Here is a 23,517-nt window from a genome sequence, read left to right as displayed (position 1 = left end):
AAAGTAAAAGAACAAATGCAAATCGTACATTTTTCACAATTTTCTAACACTTCGCTAAACCATCGAAAGCAAAATTCTGTTCGACAGAAAATTCGATACTCAACGAAAATTTCGACACGGTTGCATAGCTCATAATTTCACTTTCGATGTTCGATCTTCGATATCCAGCGATGATCAAAAATCGAATGCAACTCATAATTACTAGTCACTAGTATTTTTAATCCAATCTTGCCAACAGCAGTGTTTTCTGCATACACTTGCATCCAAAACTCTCTTGGCTCCCTTCGTAGTATTTAATAATCAAAGTGCTGTCTTCACTGATGTCCAGAAGGTTTTCAAAAGCTTAATTGGTCATCACAGTAGGTTTATTTTTCGGGCCACATTAAAACGGGTTCGTTATGCAGCTGAAGCCATCCTCAGAGTCAATGTTGGGAAATTATTCGAGAATGGTTTTTTCTAAACCTTCCAAGTCAACGCTGGTAATGCGCGTTAACGCTAAGAAAATAATTTTTACAGCCACGAAAGCAATTTAAGTGATAAATGGTTTTAATTTTTTGAATTTTATATAGAAATTGCTAGTGAAACCGGCTGTTAGCAATTTTCTTAGCGTTAACTTCGAAGTTATATACGTTTTTCTGATTACTTTGTTTATTTATGGGGTTTTCATGCAAAATGCTAGTAAATCTAAATGTAAATGTCACCAATAAAAAAATCTCGACGTGCTAGAAAAGAACCAGAGATGTATTTTAATTTCGCAAGCATCTGTTATCTTCGCAGCGCCATCCAATACGGGTTTAAATCTAGTGGCGGCATCTTCTTAGTCGCCAGGGAATACCGAGGGATCATACAGTGACTTCTCGTGGCGTTTTCTGCCTCTTGCTTCATCCTAGACATCGCTCCTTTCGTTTTTCCAACCACTGCGAATATCCGCATACTTGCTCCATTTCAAACCATTGTTCTGTACAAATTTGTCGATAGCTTTAAAAATTTCGTCGCTAATGGCGTAAGTCTGAAGTACTTCGTTCTTCTTCGATTTCCATCGCGAATGGGTACCTCACTAACACGAGAAGACTGCCTTTAAAATCGTGTTGATTCGCTCTTTGACAGTGTGATTGTGAAGTTCCAAAGAATAAGTAATATATACACGTGCGCGAAACAGCTGCGCTTGTTACGAGAAAGCCCAGCCAGCACAAAATCCGAATATTAATCCGAAAACGGGAAGAAAAGTGGATTCGCGTCTACAAAAGTACCGAAAGTAGTTGTGAAAAGGGTACGTTTTCAGCTATTTTTCTGAAAATTTTCTGATTCAATTTTACGTTGACAAAACGTACTGGGAAACTACGCTTAGGAGCGAAATATCCCTTTGCTGCAAGCTATTTGTGTTGTGTATGGGGTTTGACGAGCCGCTGAAGGTAATTGTAATAAAAATCTAAATTTTTTGATTTTCTGGCCGCCATGTTGAAGTTTGATCAAACCGCTTGCGTTGTGTATGGAAAGTGTAAAGAATTTGCCCGCACCACTAGTATACTCTAGCCACTAGCGGCACCCCAGGTTGCCACGTCACCCACTTTAGGAAGGCCTGGCATAGAGAGCCACCGTGGCCTTCCTAGCACGCTCCTCAATGTTTGGTTTCCAGTTAAGTTTGGGATCCAGAATAACTCCAAGGTATTTGACCTTGTTTGACAGATCCAGTTCCGTTCCTCGGAACCTTGGTTTGGTAAAATTCGGTAAGTTTGTTTTATTTGTGAAAAGCATATGGTCAGTTTTCTCAGGGTTTACGCTAAGAGAACAGTTTGTGGCCCAGGAATCTACTATCTTTAGAGTCCTCTCCACATTTTCACTTATGACCGAAGGAAACTGACCCGATACCAGTATCGCTACATCTGCTCCTTAGCAGATACACTATCCAAGCCCGGACACAGTGATCAATCTCTGTTTCCATAACTCAAGAATACTCTGTTCCAATCATCACTTTGATACGTGTACTGAGGATCGATTCAAAGTACTCAGTATTAAGTGTCGAATAGATACTTAAAAGCATGATACAAATATTTATAAGGTACAATCGCTGAGAGCCAGCTTTGGGAATTTTGACGTTTGCTAGCATTTTTGAAAATTTCTCTCGACGTCATTTCATTTGTTTGTTTTTATTTTCACTCAAACCAAAGAAATATATTTCTGTCGAAACATTAAAATTTGAATGTACATTCATAGATATGTACATATGTATGTATGTATGCTAAGAACTATCTTGGGTTAAGTGGTGTGGCAAATGAGCCTAGCGCACATAGGCACTTGGGAAAATCCGCTGCCCTAACACCACCAACCTCGATCAAGCTTTGCGTACACACGGTAATTGCGGGAGCTTGAAAGAACTTTATACTGCCTTGCTTGCAGGTAAAAACGGTATTAGCGCAGCCGCTAAAGCAGCATCTCATTTTCCTTCATATACATACATAAATAATACATAATACATAAATTTTCAAATTATAAATTTTCATTTGTTTATTTTGAATTTATTTGACATTTGAATTATTTCGAGAGAGTAAACTCAAAATGCTAGCAAACGTCAAAAAAAAAACCCCAATGGCGGACGAATTGAGCTAGCGGTTTTACCTTTAAATATTTGTATCATGCTTAAAAGTACTGAGTTTTATTTACGTTTACCGGTATTCAGAAATGATTGTATTCAATTTGAAGTTTCAATAGTTTTCAAGTACAATACTTGGGTACAAGTTAGCCATTCATTTGACGTGTTTGGGATTAATATATTAATTTGAATAAAGTGCTGCCAGCTTGTGAGATTTCTACACTAAGCATTGAAATGTTACCAACATGTGTATATTTAATGAAAGTTCTCAGTACTCTGAAAAATACCCGATCCTCAAGGTACTCGATACTTCCCAACACTAATTATTGGTATTTTGATTCTAAAAGTGAAGACCCACCCGCGCCCTCTTATAGTTTTAAAGTAATTTTAGGGATGGCAGCTATTAGTCATTTGATTAAATTAATCGATTATATTTATCCAATTTACGATTTAATTGTATCGTAGTTTTGTGTTTCATTAATCGATTATTAATCGTTTATTTGCAAAATAATCGTAAAAATATTTTCAAGAAATAATGATGTTTTTTGCGACCTTTCTACTTGTAGTTTAATATTTTGCCGACTCGAGGTCAAGTTTGAAAAATTAATTAAAACAAGATATTAATGTTTAGTTTCCGATATACCCTTGTGGTCTGCTGATTAAGTCAACTGACATTTTGACTAGTTTTGGCTATTTTTCTTTTGTTTATTTAATCTTTATATTTTTTTATAAAAGTGTAGCACTTTACCTAACCAGCGCCGGATAAATCCGCATTTAAATCTTTGTACAAAAATTATGAAAATTCAACAAACTTTAACATTTGCACCCAAAAGTTTTAAACTTTTTATTTCGAATTTTTATAAAAATTTTGGGTATGCAGTTTTGTAGCTCATTAAATTTTAGTAGGTTAAAGTGCAAATTTCAAGACGCTAGAAAATCGCGTTGATTTTTAATATTTCTTTTTTGCTGATCGTGCTATGCATTTTCTTTCATACAAACCACGAACGAATATTAAAATATTAAATTTTCAATAAATATGAATTCTGTAGTTATCTAAAATCCATCCATCGAACTTTCTTTTTTGATAGCTGCATCAACTTTACTCGACCCGAGGTTCAAAAAAATTCATTTCAAAGATAAGTTAGCATTGGCCTCAGTAATGGAGTTGTTGCGAAATGAAATAATGTTGCCAGATGGTCTTATGGAAATGGGTAGCGAGTCGTCACTAGAATCAGTAGAAAATTAGTTCGATGTAAATAAAACTCAGTACTTTTAAGTACCTATTGGACACTTAATACTCGATACTTAATCAGCTGACCACAAGGGTATATAGGTAATGGGCGAGTCCGCGCGTTCCCCCTCCTCCATGAGTCTACCTCAGCAATCAAGTAAAGCTTATCAGCCCTGTAAACCCACCTCTGACGACTGTCCCACCCGTAGCTGTCACGGGCGGGACATGCTTCACCGTTGAATTATTCTTATCTAACTATGTGAAAACGAAAATGCAATACGTGATAAAAAAAGTGATAAACATTTGCAATGAATTTCTAACATTATGTAACAAACACACGAAACACAGCCTCAACTTCTGTAATTAAATACAAACACTTTTATTTTTTTCACGGGAGGGACAAGGCCAATACTGCTTAATAACAACTCATATAGCCATATTCATTAAAAGTAAAGTAGCTTTAAAAAGGTTTATAAATTGAAAAATGTATGAAAACGTCTATTTATAAAGCTCTTTAAACCTACTTTATTTTTTATGAATAAGGCCTTTAATATATCGTCGCTCGAATAAAGAAACACCATTGCACCATTGTATAGACAATCCTTTAGTCTATTAGAAAAATCTTTAGTTTTCTTAAATATCTCTTTGGCTCACTAATTTATTCCCGAAAAACGAAATTGTATATGTATGGTTTGTAATGGTTTATAAAAACGTCCAATTCGTTTTTCTCAAAACTATACTTTTCATGTTACACTATTTCATTATTCGAGCGACGATATAGCACAATGTTATTAAAAGCAGATGAATTCTACTATACATTTTTCTTACACAACCTATTTGAAACTCATTCAAAAAATTTACTTAGAACTTGATTTCCAAACGTAAAAAAGGAAATAAAAATGAGTTTAAAGCTTGAATTTGTTATTTTTTGGTTGATTCAAGATGTTTACATATCGTCGCTACCATGTCAAACTATCGAATGTGAAAATGGGTACTTTTCAGGAAAGCCAAGAAACTGTTGTAAAAAATGTTGTTGTCATTGGGAAAAAGTGTGGGATTCGACACTTTGTTAAAGCGAGTATCCTCTGCTTCTAACAAGACCCGAAATTTTACGATATCGTAATTAAAAAAGTATTTTCGCACATTCGGTAGTTTGACATGGTAGCGACGACATGTCTTATCCACACGTTTGTTAGTTTTATAAAAAAATTATAATTTTTGCTCTAAGGTTCACTTTCTCATGGAACCTCCAATATGCTTCTTTAAATCTACATATTTCGCGTTCTTCTCATCGTAGAGACTTCATCTGAATGTCGTTTTAAAGCTAAATAAACAATAATATTTCTATAGTTACATAAGATGCTCATGAGTGTCCTAAAGCTATCTTAGCTATACACAGTTTAACCTTTTGAAATTGACGTATATAGTGAAGACCAGTAAATTATTGATTTAAAATCATACCATCGTAATCATTGTTTAATTCTCTGTAAAAACCATGTTTCTTAAAAAATTGGGTTTTCAAGAACTATTTTTAAAATATTTTCTTTTATTCCACACACTCCCTATCAACCACTAAGTATTTCTGCAGTCATTTGTCATTTTGTCATTTGTCATTTATTGAACAAGAAAATTAGTACAGTAAGATTTTGAATCTTTTATAGTACAACAGATAGAGTGGAACTCAGCCTGTTAATACATTTAAAAAAAAAACTTTACTATGTTGATATTAAAAATGCAGGCTTACATATGTATATACTTAAGGCTAGGTCAGTAGTTATAATTTAGAATAAAATAAAATAAAGTAAAATAAGATGGTCAGTCTAGATAATTGTAAATAACAGTTCTATAGTTGCTTTTGTTTATACTACTCCTTATGAAAGTAGGAATCGAGTTCCAGGTACGTATTGTGTTCACAAAGAACTATCTAGTCGAGGCTACAGAGTTACAGCTGGGGACAATTAAATCGTGTAAACGGGACGATTTTGTAAATTTCAGCAATACACCTTACCTATTACCATATTTATATGATCAACACATGTTGAATTCGAGTTGATTACAAAACCCAGGTTAGTAATTTTACTTACAAAAGCAATTGGTTTGGCATCTATGTAAAGGGATGGAATGTTATTTACAACCAACTTTCTTTTAGAGATAGGCAGTACATACGTTTTATTTGGGTTAAGGCAAAGACTGTTGGTTTCTGCGCAGTGCATTATTGATAAAATATCTCGATTTATCTTTTCACAGAGATCATTAACATTTTCGATAGAACTTGACAAGTAAAGCTAGACAGCGTCTGCATAAGCATGCATACTAATAAATGGCTGTGGTGGAAATCGACGAACTGCCAGGCCGGACTCTTATTGAAAAGGGGAAGCTGCGAGTAGGTTGGATTATCTGCCGCGTCCGAGAGCGCGCGGATGTCCAAAGGTGTTTCCGCTGTCTGGGGTATGGCCACAAAAAGGCGGCATGCAAAGGCCCAGACAGAAGCAGGTCATGCTGGAAATGTGGTCAGCAGGGCCACATAGCCTCTGCATGTAAAGAAAGCCCAAGCTGCTACCTGTGCTCGGCAGGAGATGGACAAAAAAATGCCAATCACCTGCCCGGGTCGGGAGCGTGCAAGGCCTTCAGGGATGCCCTTGCTGAGGCTAAGACAAAGCTTGGGAGAATATGATTAAATTTATACAAGGCAATATGAACAGGAGTAGGGTAGCTGATGACCTGCTGGACCAATTGGTTCTTGAACAAAGAGCAGACGCTGTCATCATCAGCCTATAGAACAAAGGAAACCTGGCATGTTGACCAATCACGCTCGGCCGCGATATGGATTGCTAACCCCAACCATCGCGCAGAGAGCAGCGGGGTCGGACGCTGCTACGTCTGGGTTAAAATGGCGCAAATCACTCTGGTGAGCTGCTACCTGTCTCCAAACGACACAGTCCCTGTCTTCAGGGAAAAGCTCGAAGACCTTGAAGACGAATTGCGCGATATAACCGGCCACGTAATTGTTGCTGGAGATTTCAACGCAAGAGGCGTGGAATGGGGTATGCCCCAAACAAACACCAGGGGAAGACTGGTCCTTGAAATGGCAGCCCGCATTGGCCTGACCATCCTCAACACCGGAACGACCCCTACATATCGAAGCTACTCTATCCCTGACATAACCCTGGTCTCAGAAAGCCTTCTTCGAAGGGCTAACGGATGGAGAGTGATGGAAGACCTGAGTGGTAGCGACCATAACTACATAGCCTTCCAAGTCACTGACATAACGCGAGGGCAAACACGTAGTATCCCTCGCAGGAAACCAGGATGGAACCCGTCTAGGGTCGATGTTCGCAAGTTCGATATGTCACTCCTAGCAGATTCCCAAGGTATTTCACCCACAACGGGAGAGATCCACAACAGGGAGTCTTGTACTAAGCTGGTCGAAGAAACTATGCGCTGCATTCACCGGGCATGCAAAGCCTCAATGCCACAGAGGAGAGCATGGTCAGGTAAAAAGCAGGTATACTGGTGGAATGACCGAATTGCTGAGCTGCGAAGGGCCTGCCATAGAATGCGGAGACTCGCAACGCGCGCTCGTGGTAGACCTGAGGCGCTGGCAAGAGCAGCAGCCTACAAAAGCGCTAAGAAAGCACTTGGGGCCGAGATACAGAAGAGTAAACGGAACTGCTGGAAAGCGCTATGTGACGAAGTGGATCGCGATCCCTGGGGCCAGGGATACAAAATAGTGATGAAAAAGTTCCATACATCATCGCAAGCGATGGATGAGGCCCGAGTTAAGAATATAGTGGATGCGCTATTTCCCAAGAGCCGTTACAGTGTTCGTCGAGGAGCAAGCCGAGGCACCACTGTTTTCGACAGACGCGCTGAAGCTAGCCCTGCGAAGCATGAAAGCCGACAAGGCTCCAGGCCCAGATGGCATACCAGCGGATGCAATCAGGTTAGCAGCGAAAACGAGCCCCGATCTCCTGCTTAACATGTACAACAGCTGCCTTAGGGCCCGGGGCTTCCCAAGCCAATGGAAGAGGGTGAGACTGGTGCTTATACCCAAGGGCAGAGGGGACCCAAACTCTCCTTCATCCTTCCGGCCACTCTGCATGCTAGACACAGCAGGCAAAATGATGGAGAGTCTGCTCAAAATACGCTTGACGTCAGCCATAGAAAGCGAGGGAGGCCTTTCACCCCGACAACATGGCTTCAGGAAGGGACACTCAACTTTAGGAGCAATTGGCGAAGTAGTCGGGGCGGTACATAAGGCCGAAGAAGCCTGCCACCAGGCGCGGCCAATAGTGCTGCTAGTCACACTGGACGTCAAGAACGCCTTCAACTCGGCAAGATGGGACGACATGCTAGAGGCCTTAGAACGGTCATTCAAGGTTCCAACATACTTGCTAGATATGATCCGGGACTACCTCAGAGACCGTTGGCTTTTGTACGACACAACACAAGGTCAGAGAAAGATACGCATAACCGGCGCAGCGGTACAAGGGTCTGTACTTGGCCCGGACCTCTGGAACGCCACGTATGACAGTCTGTTGGGCACGGAAATGCCGGGGAGCGCCTTCCTTGTCGCCTTCGCGGACGACGTGGCCGCCGTCATAACAGCAAGAAATGTCTGTATACCTAGGGGTGAAGCTTGACAGCAAACTCACATTCTGGGAACACATCCATGGAGTATGTGAAAAAGCTGCGCAGAGCACGGCGGCTCTAAGCCGGCTGATGGCGAACGTGGGCGGCCGGAAGCCATGCCGCAGGAAGCTTCTGATGACAGCGGTCCAACCGGTGCTCCTGTACGGGGCAGAAATATTGGCTGACGCATTGAAAGTCAAAAAATACCGGATTCAAATGTCTTCGGTCCAGCGCAGGGGGGCACTACGCATTGCTTCTGCATACCGTACAGCGTCCGCGGACTCGGTTCTAGTTATTTCTGGCGTCATGCCAATTGAGCTACTTGCTTACGAGCGAAAAGAGATTTACAATCTCAGTGCCGAGATAGGTCGAGCAGCTGCCGCGGCAAGGGCGCGCGAGCAACTGATCCAGCAGTGGCAACAAAACTGGAACGCGAGCACAAAAGGTCGATGGACGCACTCCCTGATAGCCGACCTTCAAACATGGCTGAACAGACCACATGGGGAAGTCGATTTCTACCTGACGCAATTCCTCACCGGTCATGGTTACTTCCGAGAATATATTCATAGAATGGGAAGGGTGGACTCACCGTTCTGTCACTACTGTGGAAACGTCGAAGATAACGTGTACCACACATTCTTCTCCTGCGAACACTTCTTAATTTCGCGCAGAATGTTGGAAGAAAGACTCGGAGACATAACTCCGAACAACATAGTTGGGGTAATGATCTCCAGCGCAGAAAAGTGGGAAGCAGTTGCGAGATACGTGAAATTCGTACTCCGCTGCAAACGAGAGGACGGTTGTCTACTGAGGACACCCGAATGAAACGCCCCTACAAAAGAGTAGCCCCAAGGTTCTAACAGCGCGCTCTTGCACCTGAAGACAAGAAGAATTGCGGTGCCAGATGCGGGATTCTTGCGCGGGCGGTGGGAGTTTGGGTTTTAGTGGGTAGCCCAACACGCTTCGGTGGGAGTCCCACACTCGGGGAAGGTAGTATAGAGACTAGCGCCCCCGGCCAGTGCATAAAGCATTTCCCTCTCCTACGAACAAAAAATAAATAAATAAATAAAAAATTTACACACCGAAAAGATGTCATTAAGAAATAGTGTAAATAATATAGGTCCTAGAATTGAGCCCTGTGGTACACCAGAGACAAGTTTCATTGGTTGTGAGGATTGATTCCCTACTGTAACTCGTTGAAATCTGTTCTTTAGATAACTCGTCATAACTTTCAGAGAATATTCGCTGAATCCAAAATAATGCTTGTGCTTAAGACAAAGGAAATGGTAGTCGACAGTGTCAAAGGCTTTGGAGAAGTCAAGGAGGCATAGTAACGTAAGGTAACCTTTGTCGAAAAAAGAACGAACGTCATCAAGAATTTTTAACACAGCCGTTGTGCAACTGTGACCAATCCTAAAGCCAGACTGAAGCGGATAAAGCAGCTTCTTCTCCTGCACATGACGGGTAATTTGTTCCGCCATTAAAGGCTCAAATACTTTTGACAACGTTGGTAGAATACTTATAGGGCGAAAGTCCGATGGAGTCTGGGCGCCCTTGTTCTTGGCAGTAGGGCGCACTAAAGCCACCTTCCACTGATCAGGGAAACACGATATGGTAATATAGTAGGGGTATTCTCGAAGTATTGCACGATGCACGTATTGCACGAAATGCAAAAATACTATCCCAAATTTCGAAGAGTACGAGAGCACCCCATTGCAAAGTGGTAGAATGCATGGGTAGCAAGCAGCGAAATTATGTATCAAATACAATAACAAGAGACAGCAGAAAAAAATGAAGTGAGCGAGATGAGAGGAATGAGAGAAATATGTAGCAATTCCAACAACAAAACAACTAGCACAGGGTCGCATATATCTTGCTATGCTATTTTGCAAAATATATACATGGGTTTCGACGTTGCATATTTTGCAGCGATAGGAAATGGCGTTTCCCATGTATTTTGTTGTTGTGTGTTTGCAAGTTATGCAATCCATGCAATCCGTGCTACGTGCAATGGCTTTGCAAGATTTGGAGAATACCCCTAGTGATTAATTATGTGTGTTATCGTACTGATAATAGATGGTAGTACCATTTTAATACATTTTAACGGTATACCATCCTGACCGCATACATTTGATTTCATTTTTAAAATACTTTTAATAACATCACACTCAGACACTGTTGAGAACTCAAATAGCCTACCAGAATAAATTAGATGATCACAGGGGACAAAACATTGCTGGTAGGAATCAGACAAAGGACTGCTAATGAACGCTTTATTGAGTGTATCTGCGTCTATAGTGCATTCGACTTCTTCACTTCCACATACTCGTAAGCGTTTAAGGTTACGCCACAACACGTCAGGTGGCAGGGAGGAATCAAGGTTCTTCGAATAATACCTGCACTTTTCTTTTCTTATATCCGATTTTGCTTTATTTCTTGCTATTTTAAACAGACGCCAGTTAGCTTGGTTAGGATGCCTTTTCCATACAGATAATGCCTTGTTGCGAGCCTTGATTGCAGCCCGTACATAGCCCGTGAACCATGGTGACACGGAGGATGTGCACACACTGTCTATATCAAAAAGTGGTAAATCAGTGTCAACCCTTCGGTAGTCATGCCTGAAAAATCGTTATTTTTTTGTTAAACTCTCTGAACTTTATGAAAGCTCGGCAGCGTCATGGGCACCATCCCATATCTACTCTAAACATACCACCTACCCGTAATATAAGAAGCCGCCATTAGTACTTTTGCTGATTATACTGCTATCTTAGCGGTTGACGACTCCCCCCAGTTGGCTTCCCAAAAAAATGGAAAACGCACATATTCACAAAACGCAAGTCACTCCGACTAAAACTCAGGAACTTAAATTGGCTCATAAATCGGCACTCTAAATTATCACTAGAAAACAAAGTACTACTCTAATCAACAACCATAAAACGGATTTGGACTTACGGTATACAGCTGTGGGGAACAGCATCAAACTCTAATATTGAAATACTTCAAAGATTCCAATAAAAAAACTCTGAGGATGATTGTCAACTCACCGCATTATGTCACAAATACCCTACTCCAACGGAATCTCAAGATTTTCACTGTTTCAAAAGAAATAAAAAACAAGCTGCAGAGCTACAGAGTCACCCTAACCCACTCATAACAGAGTTAACATCCCTACTCAAATATTTTTACCCGACTTAAGAGAAAGTCAACAACAGATTTACTGATTTATAATGTTACATTAATAACGTTAGCTGATTATGCACAGGAAGTGGTTGTGCCATTGGGTCATTCTACACACGCCGTTAGAAAATTAAGAGTTAAAGCATATACTTACGGCAGCGTTGATCCGGATCAATTCGTTAATTCGGAATTATCTCGGGAATTAACTGCAGTTGATCCGAATTAAGCCGTAGAGTTAATTCCCAGACTTAACTCGGATTAAGGGAATACTCGATGACTCTTATGTATAGAAATATTAAGCCTGTTTATTTAGTTTTAAAACGACATTAAGATGAAGTCTCTACGAAGAGCCGAACCCTAAATATGTCGATTTGAAGAAGCATATGGGAGTTTTCACGAGAAAGTGAACCTTAGAGCAAAAATTATTTATTTCTTTTTTATAAAACTAACAAACGTGAGGATAAGACATATCGGCGCTACCATGTCAAACTATCGAATGTGCGAAAATGCTTTTTTAATTACGATATCGTCAAATTTCTGGTCTTCTTAGAAGCAGGGGATACTGGCTTTAACAAAGTGTCGATCCCACTCTTTTTCCTAATGACAACAACATTTTTTACAACAGTTTCTTGGCTCTCCTGAAAAGTACCCATTTTCACATTCGATAGTTTCACATGGTAGCGACGATATGTAAACATCTTGAATCAACCAAAAAATAACAAATTCAAGCTTTAAATTAATTTTTATTTCCTTTTTTACGTTTGGAAATCAAGTTCTAAGTAAATTGTTTGAATGAGTTTCATTCATAATCCAAGTGCTTGGTAAGAAAAATATATAGTAGAACTCATCTGCTTTTAATAACATTTTGTTATATATTAAATTGTGTGATGGCTTTATCTATATTATGAGTTATTATTAAGCAGTATTGGCCTTGCCCACCCGTGGCAAAAAAGGCTAAAAGTTGTTATATTTAATTACAGAAGTTGAGGCTGTGTTTAGTGTTTGTTACATATTTAATGTTAGAATCTCATTGCAAATGTTTACCACAATTGCATTTTCGTTTTCACATAGTTAGATAAGAATAATTCAACAGTGAAGCATGCCCCACCCGTGATAGCTACGGGTGGGACAGTAGTCAGAGGTGGGTTTACAGGGCTGATAAGCTGAGGTGGATGCAGGGGAGGAGGGGAAACGCGCGGACTCGCCTATTACCTATATACCCTTGTGGTCAGCTGATTTAGTTAACCATTATCGGTCCCCCCAAACATTCGTCGAATTGGCTCTTAAGTATACGCTCGTATACAAACAGATCTATAGCCCATTCAATTTTAGTATAACAAAGTGCAAGTTTGATGTTGCTAGAAAATCGCGTTGATTTTTGGCAATTTTTTTAGTGGAAGGTGTTGCTCATTTTCTCCATACAAAAAATAATTTTCCAACATACTTTGTATGAAAGAACCTGCGTGTATACGTCGCGTAAAAGGTATTTAAATTTACTTTAAATTAGCATCAATACTTTTGTGATCGGTCAAATAGTCTCCGAGATATTATAAATATAAAAAGTAGAAAAGTTTAACTTTAACCTCTTTTATTGGCTTTAGTTTTATTTTGTTATGGTTGAAATCAGCATGAAAAGTTCTATTTTGCTACATTTTTTATTTTTTTATGGCTAAACGGTTGGTCTTCTACACCGCAGCTACTTGGACTATTTCTGTCTAAATCCTGGAATACGGGAACAGGCTAAATGTGAATAAAATAAAGTAAACAAACAAATGTCAAAGTATACATAAATAATTTTAACTAATTTTAAAAAATGGGGTACGCAATATTTATTAATGGAGACATTTCATTGGTCCAAAATATGCAAATATTAACTTGATAAGGCAACCCTGTTCTATTTATGAGCTGTCAAAAATTATGCCTCTAAAGCAACAACAAACTTGTTAACAGCTGAATAAAAGATTGTAAGAAACGAACTGTGTGATAATAGTTAATAAATTTACAATGGAAAACAATAAGAAATGTTTCTATTTTTGAACTGAATAAAAAAATGTGTTTTTTTGTGTAATGTCTGTATGGTGCGGTGGTTCGTGTAATAACTTTTTTATCTTAAAAATTTGGTATTTGCCTGTGTTTTGTGGAGTAAAAGTTGTATGTATTTCACCGTATTGTTCAAGATTTTTATGTTAGGTGAAAGTTGAGAGTCTGCTCTTTAAAATCATATGTGTGAGCTTTGCCCCTTTTTGCCCCATTTAAGAATATTTGTAATTTTCAGCAACATTTGAATTCCAACGCAGAAATTCTTGGAGTTTGGCTAGAGGGCGATTGTAAAACTACTGAAGCTTATTCACTCAAAATTGATATTTACAATGATTTTTAGACAGAAATAGAATATTATTGTAGGGTTCTTATCATTTAATATTTTATCCAATGCACTTGACTTTATAATACTTTAAATTTTTAGGTTTAAGATTGGGCACGTTCAGAAGGCGCAACAGCTCAGTAACTGTTGCCATTGCACCTTCTGAACGCGTTGTTTTGCACTTCTGATCAACTGAACAGTTGCGTGTTAGATGATCGTAATATTTTTAATATCATTTGAGACAACATGTTGTGTGTTTTGAATTTGACAGCTAATGTATCAAGCCGTTCAGAAGGCGCATTATGATCACTGATTTTTTTAGCAACGGTTGCGCTCAACTTCTGCGCCTTCTGAACCTACCCATTGTTGTGAAATATGATAATTTTCTTTTTCAATTTTGAAGTTGAATGTTAAAAATTTTTTATTAACATTTTGCTTGTTGAAGAGTTAACTGGTCTATTGGGAATATTAAAGAAATAGTTAAAGCAAATCTCAGAATAGAATTTTATTTGAAATAAGAACAACTACATTGGCGATCCTGTCAGGAGAAGACAAATGCAAATTGAAATTCTTAGTGTATTTACGAATATTACTTCAAGCTCTGCGGTTAATAACGAATTGGAGTTGGTTCGTTATGTAACGCAAATTAAGTACCAATGGTCATCGAGGTTCGTCCAGCAACACCGATCTTATTTCATTGTCAGTGTTTATTTAGAAGCTCTGAAACATCAGTTTTTGTTAGTTCTGCGATTTAAAAAAAAAAACGTCCACACATCAATTAGTGCAACAATATTTGTATCTGCGAATTAGACGTCCACTTTGTTGCCTCTTTATGAATATTGCAGCAATGTGTTATAGTGTTGATTGATCATCGTTGAAAGTCTTAGAGTAACTATTGGTGGTAGTACAACTGATATTGAAATTTACATCATTAACATCAGCATCGTCAATTAATTAACATTAATCGATAATTAATCAATTATCAACAATAATATTGCAAGTATTGAGGAAGGATCTATGGCAGGGGTTCCCAAACTTTTTTCACCTCGGCACCCTTGTGCTAAAAAAATTTCGCGGCACCCCTACTCTTCAAATGTCTACGAAAACAAGAAAACACAATACAAACTTTATGCTCGTCAAGCTTTAATGTTAGGACTGAAATTGCTTTGATGATTTTATTATTTCCTTTAAGTTTATTGGGAGCTTTGACAATTTTACCCTGAAATCATTTGACCCCGAAAGCTTGCTGGTGTATTTGTTTTTAACCGACTTCACAAAAAGGTTATCAATTCGTCGGAATATTTTTTTATTATTTTTTTCTATGTATGTTACCGCATAACTTTGGGCCACGTTAACCGATTACTACAATTCTTTTTTAAAGGAAAGGTTTTAAAGGTGACAGGTGGTCTAATTTGGTTTAAATGCGATCATTAGATCATGAATAGATTAACGATAATCTTAAACTCTTAGATGAGAATTGATATCGGTTTTCTTCTTTTTTTTTTGCTTAAAAATTACTTGTTTATGTAAGCATTTGTTGAAAATGCAGTCTCACATAGAAGTGTAAAAGTAAGGCCATATTATAAGTTGCATTCGACTATGGTCGAAAGTGCTGATCGAACAAATTTTCATTTGGTATTATAACGCTCATTCAATGAAGAATAGCGCTATTGTGAATTTCGCTCGGTTAGGTTGTTTACATTAGTATATTTTTCACCGCTGAGAAGTTTCGTTTACAAATCGAGCAAACTAAATAGTGTGCTTATACATATGCATGTAAATTTGTGCAAATTAAAATGAAATTAAAAAGAAAGCGAGTATAAAAACGTGGTAAAAATGATTACAACGGAGTTGTGGTTCAACGATTCGTCAGAGGATGAGAGCTTGGTAAACTGGCCAGGAGTAGAAAATGTTTAAGGGGGTTTAAGCGTAGTCTTTCGAATATATTTTGACATAAAATATATTTAAGAAATTTGTCTACAGATTTATTAAAAACTTCCGACTGTATAAAGAGGCGTTTGTGAGCCAAATCTATTTAAAATATTTTAAAACTATCAACAGCATACGATTTTGTTCTCAGAGATCGTGCCATCTGAGTAATGGGATTTTTTTTCACCAGCCTTTCGAGCGTGTGTTTAATATTCACGACGTTAGAACTGCATGAAATTAATAAGAATTGTTTAAAATTAGTGTCTAGCCGCCATAAAATAAAAAAAAAATAAAAAATGCAAATCATAAATTTTTCACAATTTTCTAACACTTCGCTACCCCATCGAAAGCAAAATTCTGTTCGACAGAAAATTCGATACTCAACGAAAATTTCGACAGGGTTGCATAGTTCATAATTTCACTTTCGATGTTCTATCTTCGATAACCAGCGAAGAATATAACGCTAAGAAAATAATTTTTACAGCCAATTTCACGAAAGCAATTTAAGTGATAAATGATTTTAATTTTTTGAATTTTAAATGGAAATTGCTAGTGAAACCGGCTGTTATCAATTTTCTTAGCGCTAACTTCGAAGTTACATACGTTTTTCTGAATACTTTGTTTATTTATGGGGTTTTCATGCAAATTGCTAGAAATTCTAAAATATATATGTCACCAATAAAAAAATATCGACGTGCTAGAAAAAACCAGAGATGTATTTTAATGTCGCAGGCCTCTGTTATCTTCGCAGCGTCATCCAATACGGGTTTTAAATCTAGTGGCGGCATCTTCCTAGTCGCCAGGGAATACCGACTTCTCGTGGCGTTTTCTGCCTCTTGCTTTATCCTAGACCTCCTTTCGTTTTTCCAACCACTGCGAATATCCGCACACTTGCTCCATTTCAAACCATTGTTCTGTACAAATTTGTCGATAGCATTAAAAATTTCGTCGCTAATGGCGTAAGTCTGAAGTACTTCGTTCTTCTTCGATTTGCATTGCGAATGGGTACCTCACTAACACGAGAAGACTGCCTCTAAAATCGCGTTGATTCGCTCTTTGACAGTGTGATTGTGAATTTCCACAGAATAAGTAATATATACACGTTCGCGAAAATGCTGCCCTTGTTATGAGAACAGCCCAGCCAGCAAAAAATCCGAAAACGGGAAGAAAAGTGGATGAAACGCGGATTAGGTCTACAAAAGTACCGAAAGTGGTTGTGAAAAGGGTACGTTTTCAGCTATTTTTCTAAAAATTTTCTGATTCAATTTAACGTTGACAAAACGTACTGGGGAACGACGCTTAAGAGCGAAATATCCCTTTGCTGCAAGCTATTTGTGTTGTGTATGGGGTTTGACGAGCCGCTGAAGGTAATTTTAATAAAAATAAAAATGTTTTGATTTTCTGGCCGCCATGTTGAAGTTTGATCAAACCGCTTGCGTTGTGTATGGAAAGTCTAAAGAATTTGCCCGCACCCCTAGTATACTCTAGCCACTAGCGGCACCCCAGGCATACGCTCTCCCCTGGGGTGCCGCGTCACCCGCTTTGGGAAGGCCTAATCTATGGAATTGTAATCAACTATAAAAACCAAATTAGTTTCTATTGTTTTTAGGATTACAAGCAGTGTTGCCGCGAATCATTTTTAGTGGTAGCCAAATTCCTTAAAAAAAAAGGGCTAAAAAGGAGCTAAAAAAGTCAAGTATACACGCAAACATTTTCAATAAGTAATGATAGAAAAACAATGAACTCTGGAAAAAAAGGTAATATTTTATCCAACAAAAACCTCTGTAAATATACGACACCAGCTTGCTGGCCCCATCAAGTGCTTGTACCACTAGGCTCGAAGCAAATAACTTACCAGTATGCTGGTACAATATTTATTTCTTTACAAATGAGGTCGAGGAAAGATCGAAATGATTAGAGCCGAAATTTCATAATTTTTTTTTAAATTCACAACTGCAATATCGTGAACTTGATATTCCACAAACACGGCTTTGACTCATATGGGGCAAGAAAAATGCCTTTTACTTAGAAAATTTAGCTAATTTCACCACTCACGACACCAGCATGCTGGTACAATCATAAAATATAAACAAGAATAGTTTTTGAAGTCGCACCGGCAGCTGGTACAATCACAGCACAAGAACATACACGGTTAATCGACCTGATGGGCCATTTAACAAATTAAGCATATTAAGGGCCGTAAACTTATCTATTTTAAACTATAGTTAAATCGTTAATAGATAAGTTAACAGCCCTAACACGTTTACAGTATGTATGTATAAAAACGTAAGGAACATACAATACATATATGTATATACATCTGTATATCAGTCTTTCTTAGTTTAAAAATGCATCTCTTACATAAATGAAAAACAAATGAGATCAAATTAAGCATATACAACTTTTTCATGCCAAGTATGAATAAATTCTCCAAAGGGCTAAAAAAGGGCTAGGGGCAATTTTAAATTTATGTGGCCAAAAAAAGTATGTGGTAGCTGAAGTTAGCCACCAAAGGGCTAAAACGGAAACACTGATTACAAGCATGATTGAAGGATTTTTTTTTTATACTTTTGTAATCATCAGAGAAGAAACAATAGAAATGTTCCGTTCACCGCAACAAGACACACATACAACTACACGAACACAGAGTTTACACTTTTTACTTTTTTTATTGACTTACAAAATAATACACATCAGGAAGAATTAACAAATCCATACATAACATCTGACAATCGGATAGGTAATGAAATTTTTGCGACTTCTTTAAAGCTTCCACAGTTTTGGACAAGTTGTCCCGAAAATGCTGAAATGCAGGTTATGCATATTACTCAAGAAACGACTAAGTATGAGTATATTATTACTGCACTTCCTCAGGAAGTAATTATTACAATTTTAGATTTTATTCAAAATCCACCCGAAAATAATAAATTTTCCGCGTTGAAGAAAATTTTAGTTGAAAGGCATTCGTTAAGTGATAATGCCAAATTAGATAAAGTGTTGTCTGATTCCGAAATGGGTGATCGTAAGCCCTCGGAATTTTATCGGTCTCTCGTATTACTTTCTGGTTCTAATTTTAGTCGGGAAGTTTTAAAGAAGCTTCGGATGAGGAAATTACCGAAGAATATGAATGTGATTTTAACTAGTTCAAATTCAAGTGATATTAATGAGTTGACAAAATTAGCAGATAAAGTTTGGGAAGTTATCAACAAAAAAGAGATTGATTCAGTGAATAGTTTTCAAAATTCGAAAGAAAAAGACTCAATTATAACGAATTTGGTTAAGACAACTACGCTCATTTGTGAAAATTTTGAGAAATTATCTTTAGAACTCTGTGAAATGAGGAAGGAAATAAATCAAAATTATTCGAGATCACGCTCAGTAAGTAGGAATCGTTTTAGAAGCCCTTTAGGCATCGATCGGCATCTCGTGATTGGTTATGTAGGTAGTATAAATTCGGTAATAATGCAAGGTGTGAACAACCTTGTGCTTTTTCAAAAAAAAGGATTCGACAAACTAAAATCATCCGTTGTAGCGGCGACAAACAACGGAAATTTGGAAGTGTCAACTCGTCGCTTATTTGTATTTGATAAAGAAAAGAAATTAAATTTTTTAATTTAAATAAAAAAAAAAATTTATTTTTAAATCCAGGTTTTGGTTTTTTTCTGATTGATATACCTAAAAAATAAAAAGTTTAACGTTTTTACGTTACGAATTTTCAGATTACTTTTAACAAAAATATTTTTAATTACAACAAAATCGCATTTTCCTCATTTTTAGATCATTAATGCACGGCTGCACCAACAATTTTAAATTTATCAGCTTGTTATGGTGATGCCAGTAGTTATGGTAGAGAGCATTCAGTTGGTGTCGAACATTCATGCGGTGAGGATGTGCTCTCGCTTTTATTGATTTTATTGCGGTCAACAAGCATTTTCTTAAAATCACAATCACAACCTCACTTACCGAACATTCAACACCAACTGAACCCAGTAAGAACCCTATCTGTTAACTAATGCATTATATGTATACGCCTAGTACAACAGTTTGTGTGAGAAATTCAAAAACTTTCCATCATAGGGCTTCGGGACAAATCTAACGCATACTCGCTGCAGGTGTGAGCAGTTTTCCCTTTATTTTACATGAAATTCGCTATTACGTTATCATATATGAGTACAGTGACCATAATTACGAGAGCCGAATACGGGACAAAAAAATAATTTTGGAAATTCTTTCCACACTGTTTTCCCTGAAACAGTATCCTTATGGTAACATCATAAATTTGTAGGATAATTTTCTCGAAATTTTGACCCCGTAATATTTGTTAAAAAAATTCGCTAAATTTTAATATAATAAAGTGCAATTTTAAATCGGTAAGGCTTACCACTAATTTTTGGCAATTTATTTTTTTTTTTGTTGACGGTTGTTATGTAGCTGGCTTTTAGGACAAGGCGCAGCGGCGTTATGGCACGCTAGCGAGCCCAGACTAGCTCGTCGTCGGAGGGGTCGCTTCCACCTACCTTGCCTACAACCACATAAGCAAAATTTGTTCATGCCTTAGAGAGAAGGAAAGAAGATAGAGAAGAGAAAACAATGAAGTGAAGGAAGTCAGTCCAGTCAGGCGGGGTCTACCCACCCTCTTCAACGTACTCGGTACGCGAAGCCTTGGACGCTGTGTTGACTCCTCTCATTCTTACAGTGTCCCCTATACCTGATAATTGTCTGTTTGTCTGTCTAACTTCTGTTCAGTGCAATTTCAGTCCTTTGGCCACCATACCCATGTCTCCTCTGCTGCACCAGTGCCACACCTCACACCAACAAATTGAACATAGCTACTCATTACAAGTTCTTTTAATCAACCAACTCATATTTCACTTCATGGAAAAAAATACAGTATTTTATTTTTACGATGGTTCATGTACACTTATCAATAAATGTTATATCTAATGGGGGGAACAAAACTTTACAATAAAGACTATTCGGCTATAGTGTAAGTCCTGACATTCGAACCTTCCTAATGTTAAGCTACTATCTAATGGATGCTAAATATATAATAAATGTACTTATGTTTACAAGTATCTCAACTTCATACCTGAACTAAATATATAAACCTGTTTCAATTTCATTCGTTCTTATGTTAATCCATGCAGCCGTGAGTAATGCTTTGGAATTACGGAAGTCTCTTATCTATTTCTTATTAAAATAATTTAAGTTGTGTATGTGAGTAATCTTACACGATAGCACTTACCGATCTCAATCCCGATGATGGCGCCTGCACCAGTGAGATGGGAGAGCTGCAAAAAATGCATATACAAAATTCATACATATGTAAGCTGCCAAAGCTTTCCAAAGGAAAATTGGAACTGAGCTAGACTTGCAAATTCCCAGCAATCTCATTTAGACCGCCTCAACTTCAATGCGTCTGCCACCTACTCTACGTCGATTTTCATATTATAAAAAAAAAACTATTTAATTTAATTATGATGGTTAATCATAAGGCAAAAGTGACAACCTAAAAAAATGTATCCAAATAAAGAAAGGCTACTGGAGAGCAATGGAAATTTAAGCTAAAAGATATCGTGCATACATAAATGGTGACTTAAGCCTAAAAAAACTAATTGGTGAGCAAAAAAACTAATAGTAGCATATGTTTATATAAATCGAATACCCAAAAAACCCACTTAAATTCTTTGCGAGAAAATAATTAAATACTTCAATCGTAATACAAAAGTAAAAAAACCTACAAACAAGTCTATCATTAAAACAATAAAAAAGTTTCACGCCAAGGAACGAATGGCTGAATTGAGGTTAGGTCAACCTCAACGTTGGTCCACTTCCTATCAACCTTTTCTGCAATCGTACTGGAACGGCGAATAAATTTAAGACAGTGTCACTACTGAGAGCTTGGAAGATATCATTCCCTCGATGTCTGGTGCTCTGGTTGCTCTGAAGTATGTGTGTGTGACTCCCGCTCCGGCTTATACTTTCTTTCGCCTTCCTTCTATGCCCATCTTTATGTTGCCCAATATCCAGTGTTGCCATCTTTTGATTTTCAAAAAGCACCAAAAACGCGTTTTAGCACACTAAAAGCACCAAATTTTTTTGAATCAAGGGATGCTTTTTTCATAACATAATACCGAAGTACTGCACATTAAAACTGGTATATCTCGAGAAAGAAATATCGAATCGCAACAAACGAAAATGATGCCCTAATAAGAAATGAGCAAATAATTTGATGTTTTCATTATATAACCTCAACTATCGCTAAAAACCGTGTTTTTGGAACTTTGAGGTTAGGATATCTCTAAATTCTAGTGCTAGAGCAATTGTGAGGCCAGATTTGGATTCAGCACCAAGAAACGATGTGTTTTACTCAGGTGGTTTAAAAAAAAACAAAATTTGTACAAATAATTAGAAAAGAAAAAAAGAAATACTTAACTTACTTGCGTACTAGATTTTTCAACGCGAATAGAATTTAACAAGGTGGGTTTGCAACTTCAGCCTTTTATCAATCATGGTTGTATTTTAGTTCATTTAAATTTGTAGATTATCCTAAATTTAGTGCTGCCACAGCTTTAAATATTTCAAATTATTTCAGCTTTTAACTATCTCGAAGTAATTTTAGTTCAGAAAAAAAGCACTAAAAAGGCACTAGGCACTAAATAACTTTTTTTGGCGTTTTAATTTTCAAAAAGCACTAAATCTAGTGCTTAAAGCACCAAGTTGGCAACTATGCCAATATCATGTACATTCGGCCGTTGACCACTTTACATGCATTATATATCCCGATATGATGTTTACATGCATGTAACTATGAGCTTACTTTTCCTCGCTCGGATATATATATATGATGCTTTCCATTTCCAGACAACCGGTCAGGTACGTGCATGATTTTTAATTTCGACCAAACTCAAATACATTGTTTGTTGGTCCAAATAATGACACACGTATTTTTTCTTTTGGCTCGGAAAAATTTTTCTGCCGAATTAAACGAGATTTTGTTTTTCAGGCATAAGTCGATTATTCGAATTGACAGTGAGAATGTTTTTTTAAAATGCCCATAACTTTGTCAAAATTTAATAGATCCCAACAATGTTTTTACTCAAATGTCAGTAATTCTTGTCATTTCAAGATAGAATGATATAATTATTGATTATCATTATTTAAAATTTTTTATTTAACAATAAACAAAAAGTGCAAATTTTTTTTTTTAATTTAATTTCTCAAAAAGTGTATTTTTTTTTTCTCAAACTTTTTTACCGGGAAAGAGACACTTTGAACTACAATCAACCCAAATCTCTAATAGCGACGATTTTTTTTTCTGAGTTATGATATTTTATAGAAAATATACGTTTTTGTGGTACATACTACAATATTCTTATATTGTTTAACTAAATGGAACATATGTATGTATATAATATAGCAGCAAAAATTACAGCCGTGATCATTTTTTGTGTATCAAATAGATATTAGAACACACTTTCCACCATACAGTTTCGAAATACAAAATGACATTTTCCCGCTTTTTATATTCGAAACTGGCACCCTGAAATTGTGCATATGGAAACTGTGCATACGAAATAATGCATATGAAAAAAA

General features: G+C 37.3%; 1 protein-coding gene across 2 annotated transcripts in view; it reads left to right on the top strand.

Annotated features, from left to right (window-relative positions):
- LOC118734212 (beta-parvin) overlaps positions 1-23,517 on the top strand; it is a 167,995-nt gene that overhangs the window by 117,344 nt on the left and 27,134 nt on the right. The window contains exon 6 of one of the 2 annotated variants that reach the window (XM_036463932.1): positions 21,069-21,139. The exons of the other annotated variant lie outside the window; for it this stretch is intronic. Coding sequence (XP_036319825.1) covers positions 21,069-21,124 — 56 coding nt within the window. The 3' untranslated portion in view covers positions 21,125-21,139. Of the gene's footprint in view, positions 1-21,068; positions 21,140-23,517 lie in introns of those variants that run through there. 2 annotated transcript variants of the gene reach the window in all.

The sequence above is a fragment of the Rhagoletis pomonella genome, unplaced genomic scaffold (assembly GCF_013731165.1).
Source record: "Rhagoletis pomonella isolate Grant_MI unplaced genomic scaffold, Rhpom_1.0 Rhpom_scaffold_00002, whole genome shotgun sequence".
NCBI classification, from domain to species: domain Eukaryota; kingdom Metazoa; phylum Arthropoda; class Insecta; order Diptera; family Tephritidae; genus Rhagoletis; species Rhagoletis pomonella.
Note: the sequence above shows the minus strand (reverse complement) of the source record. Positions and strands in the feature narration are given on the sequence as shown.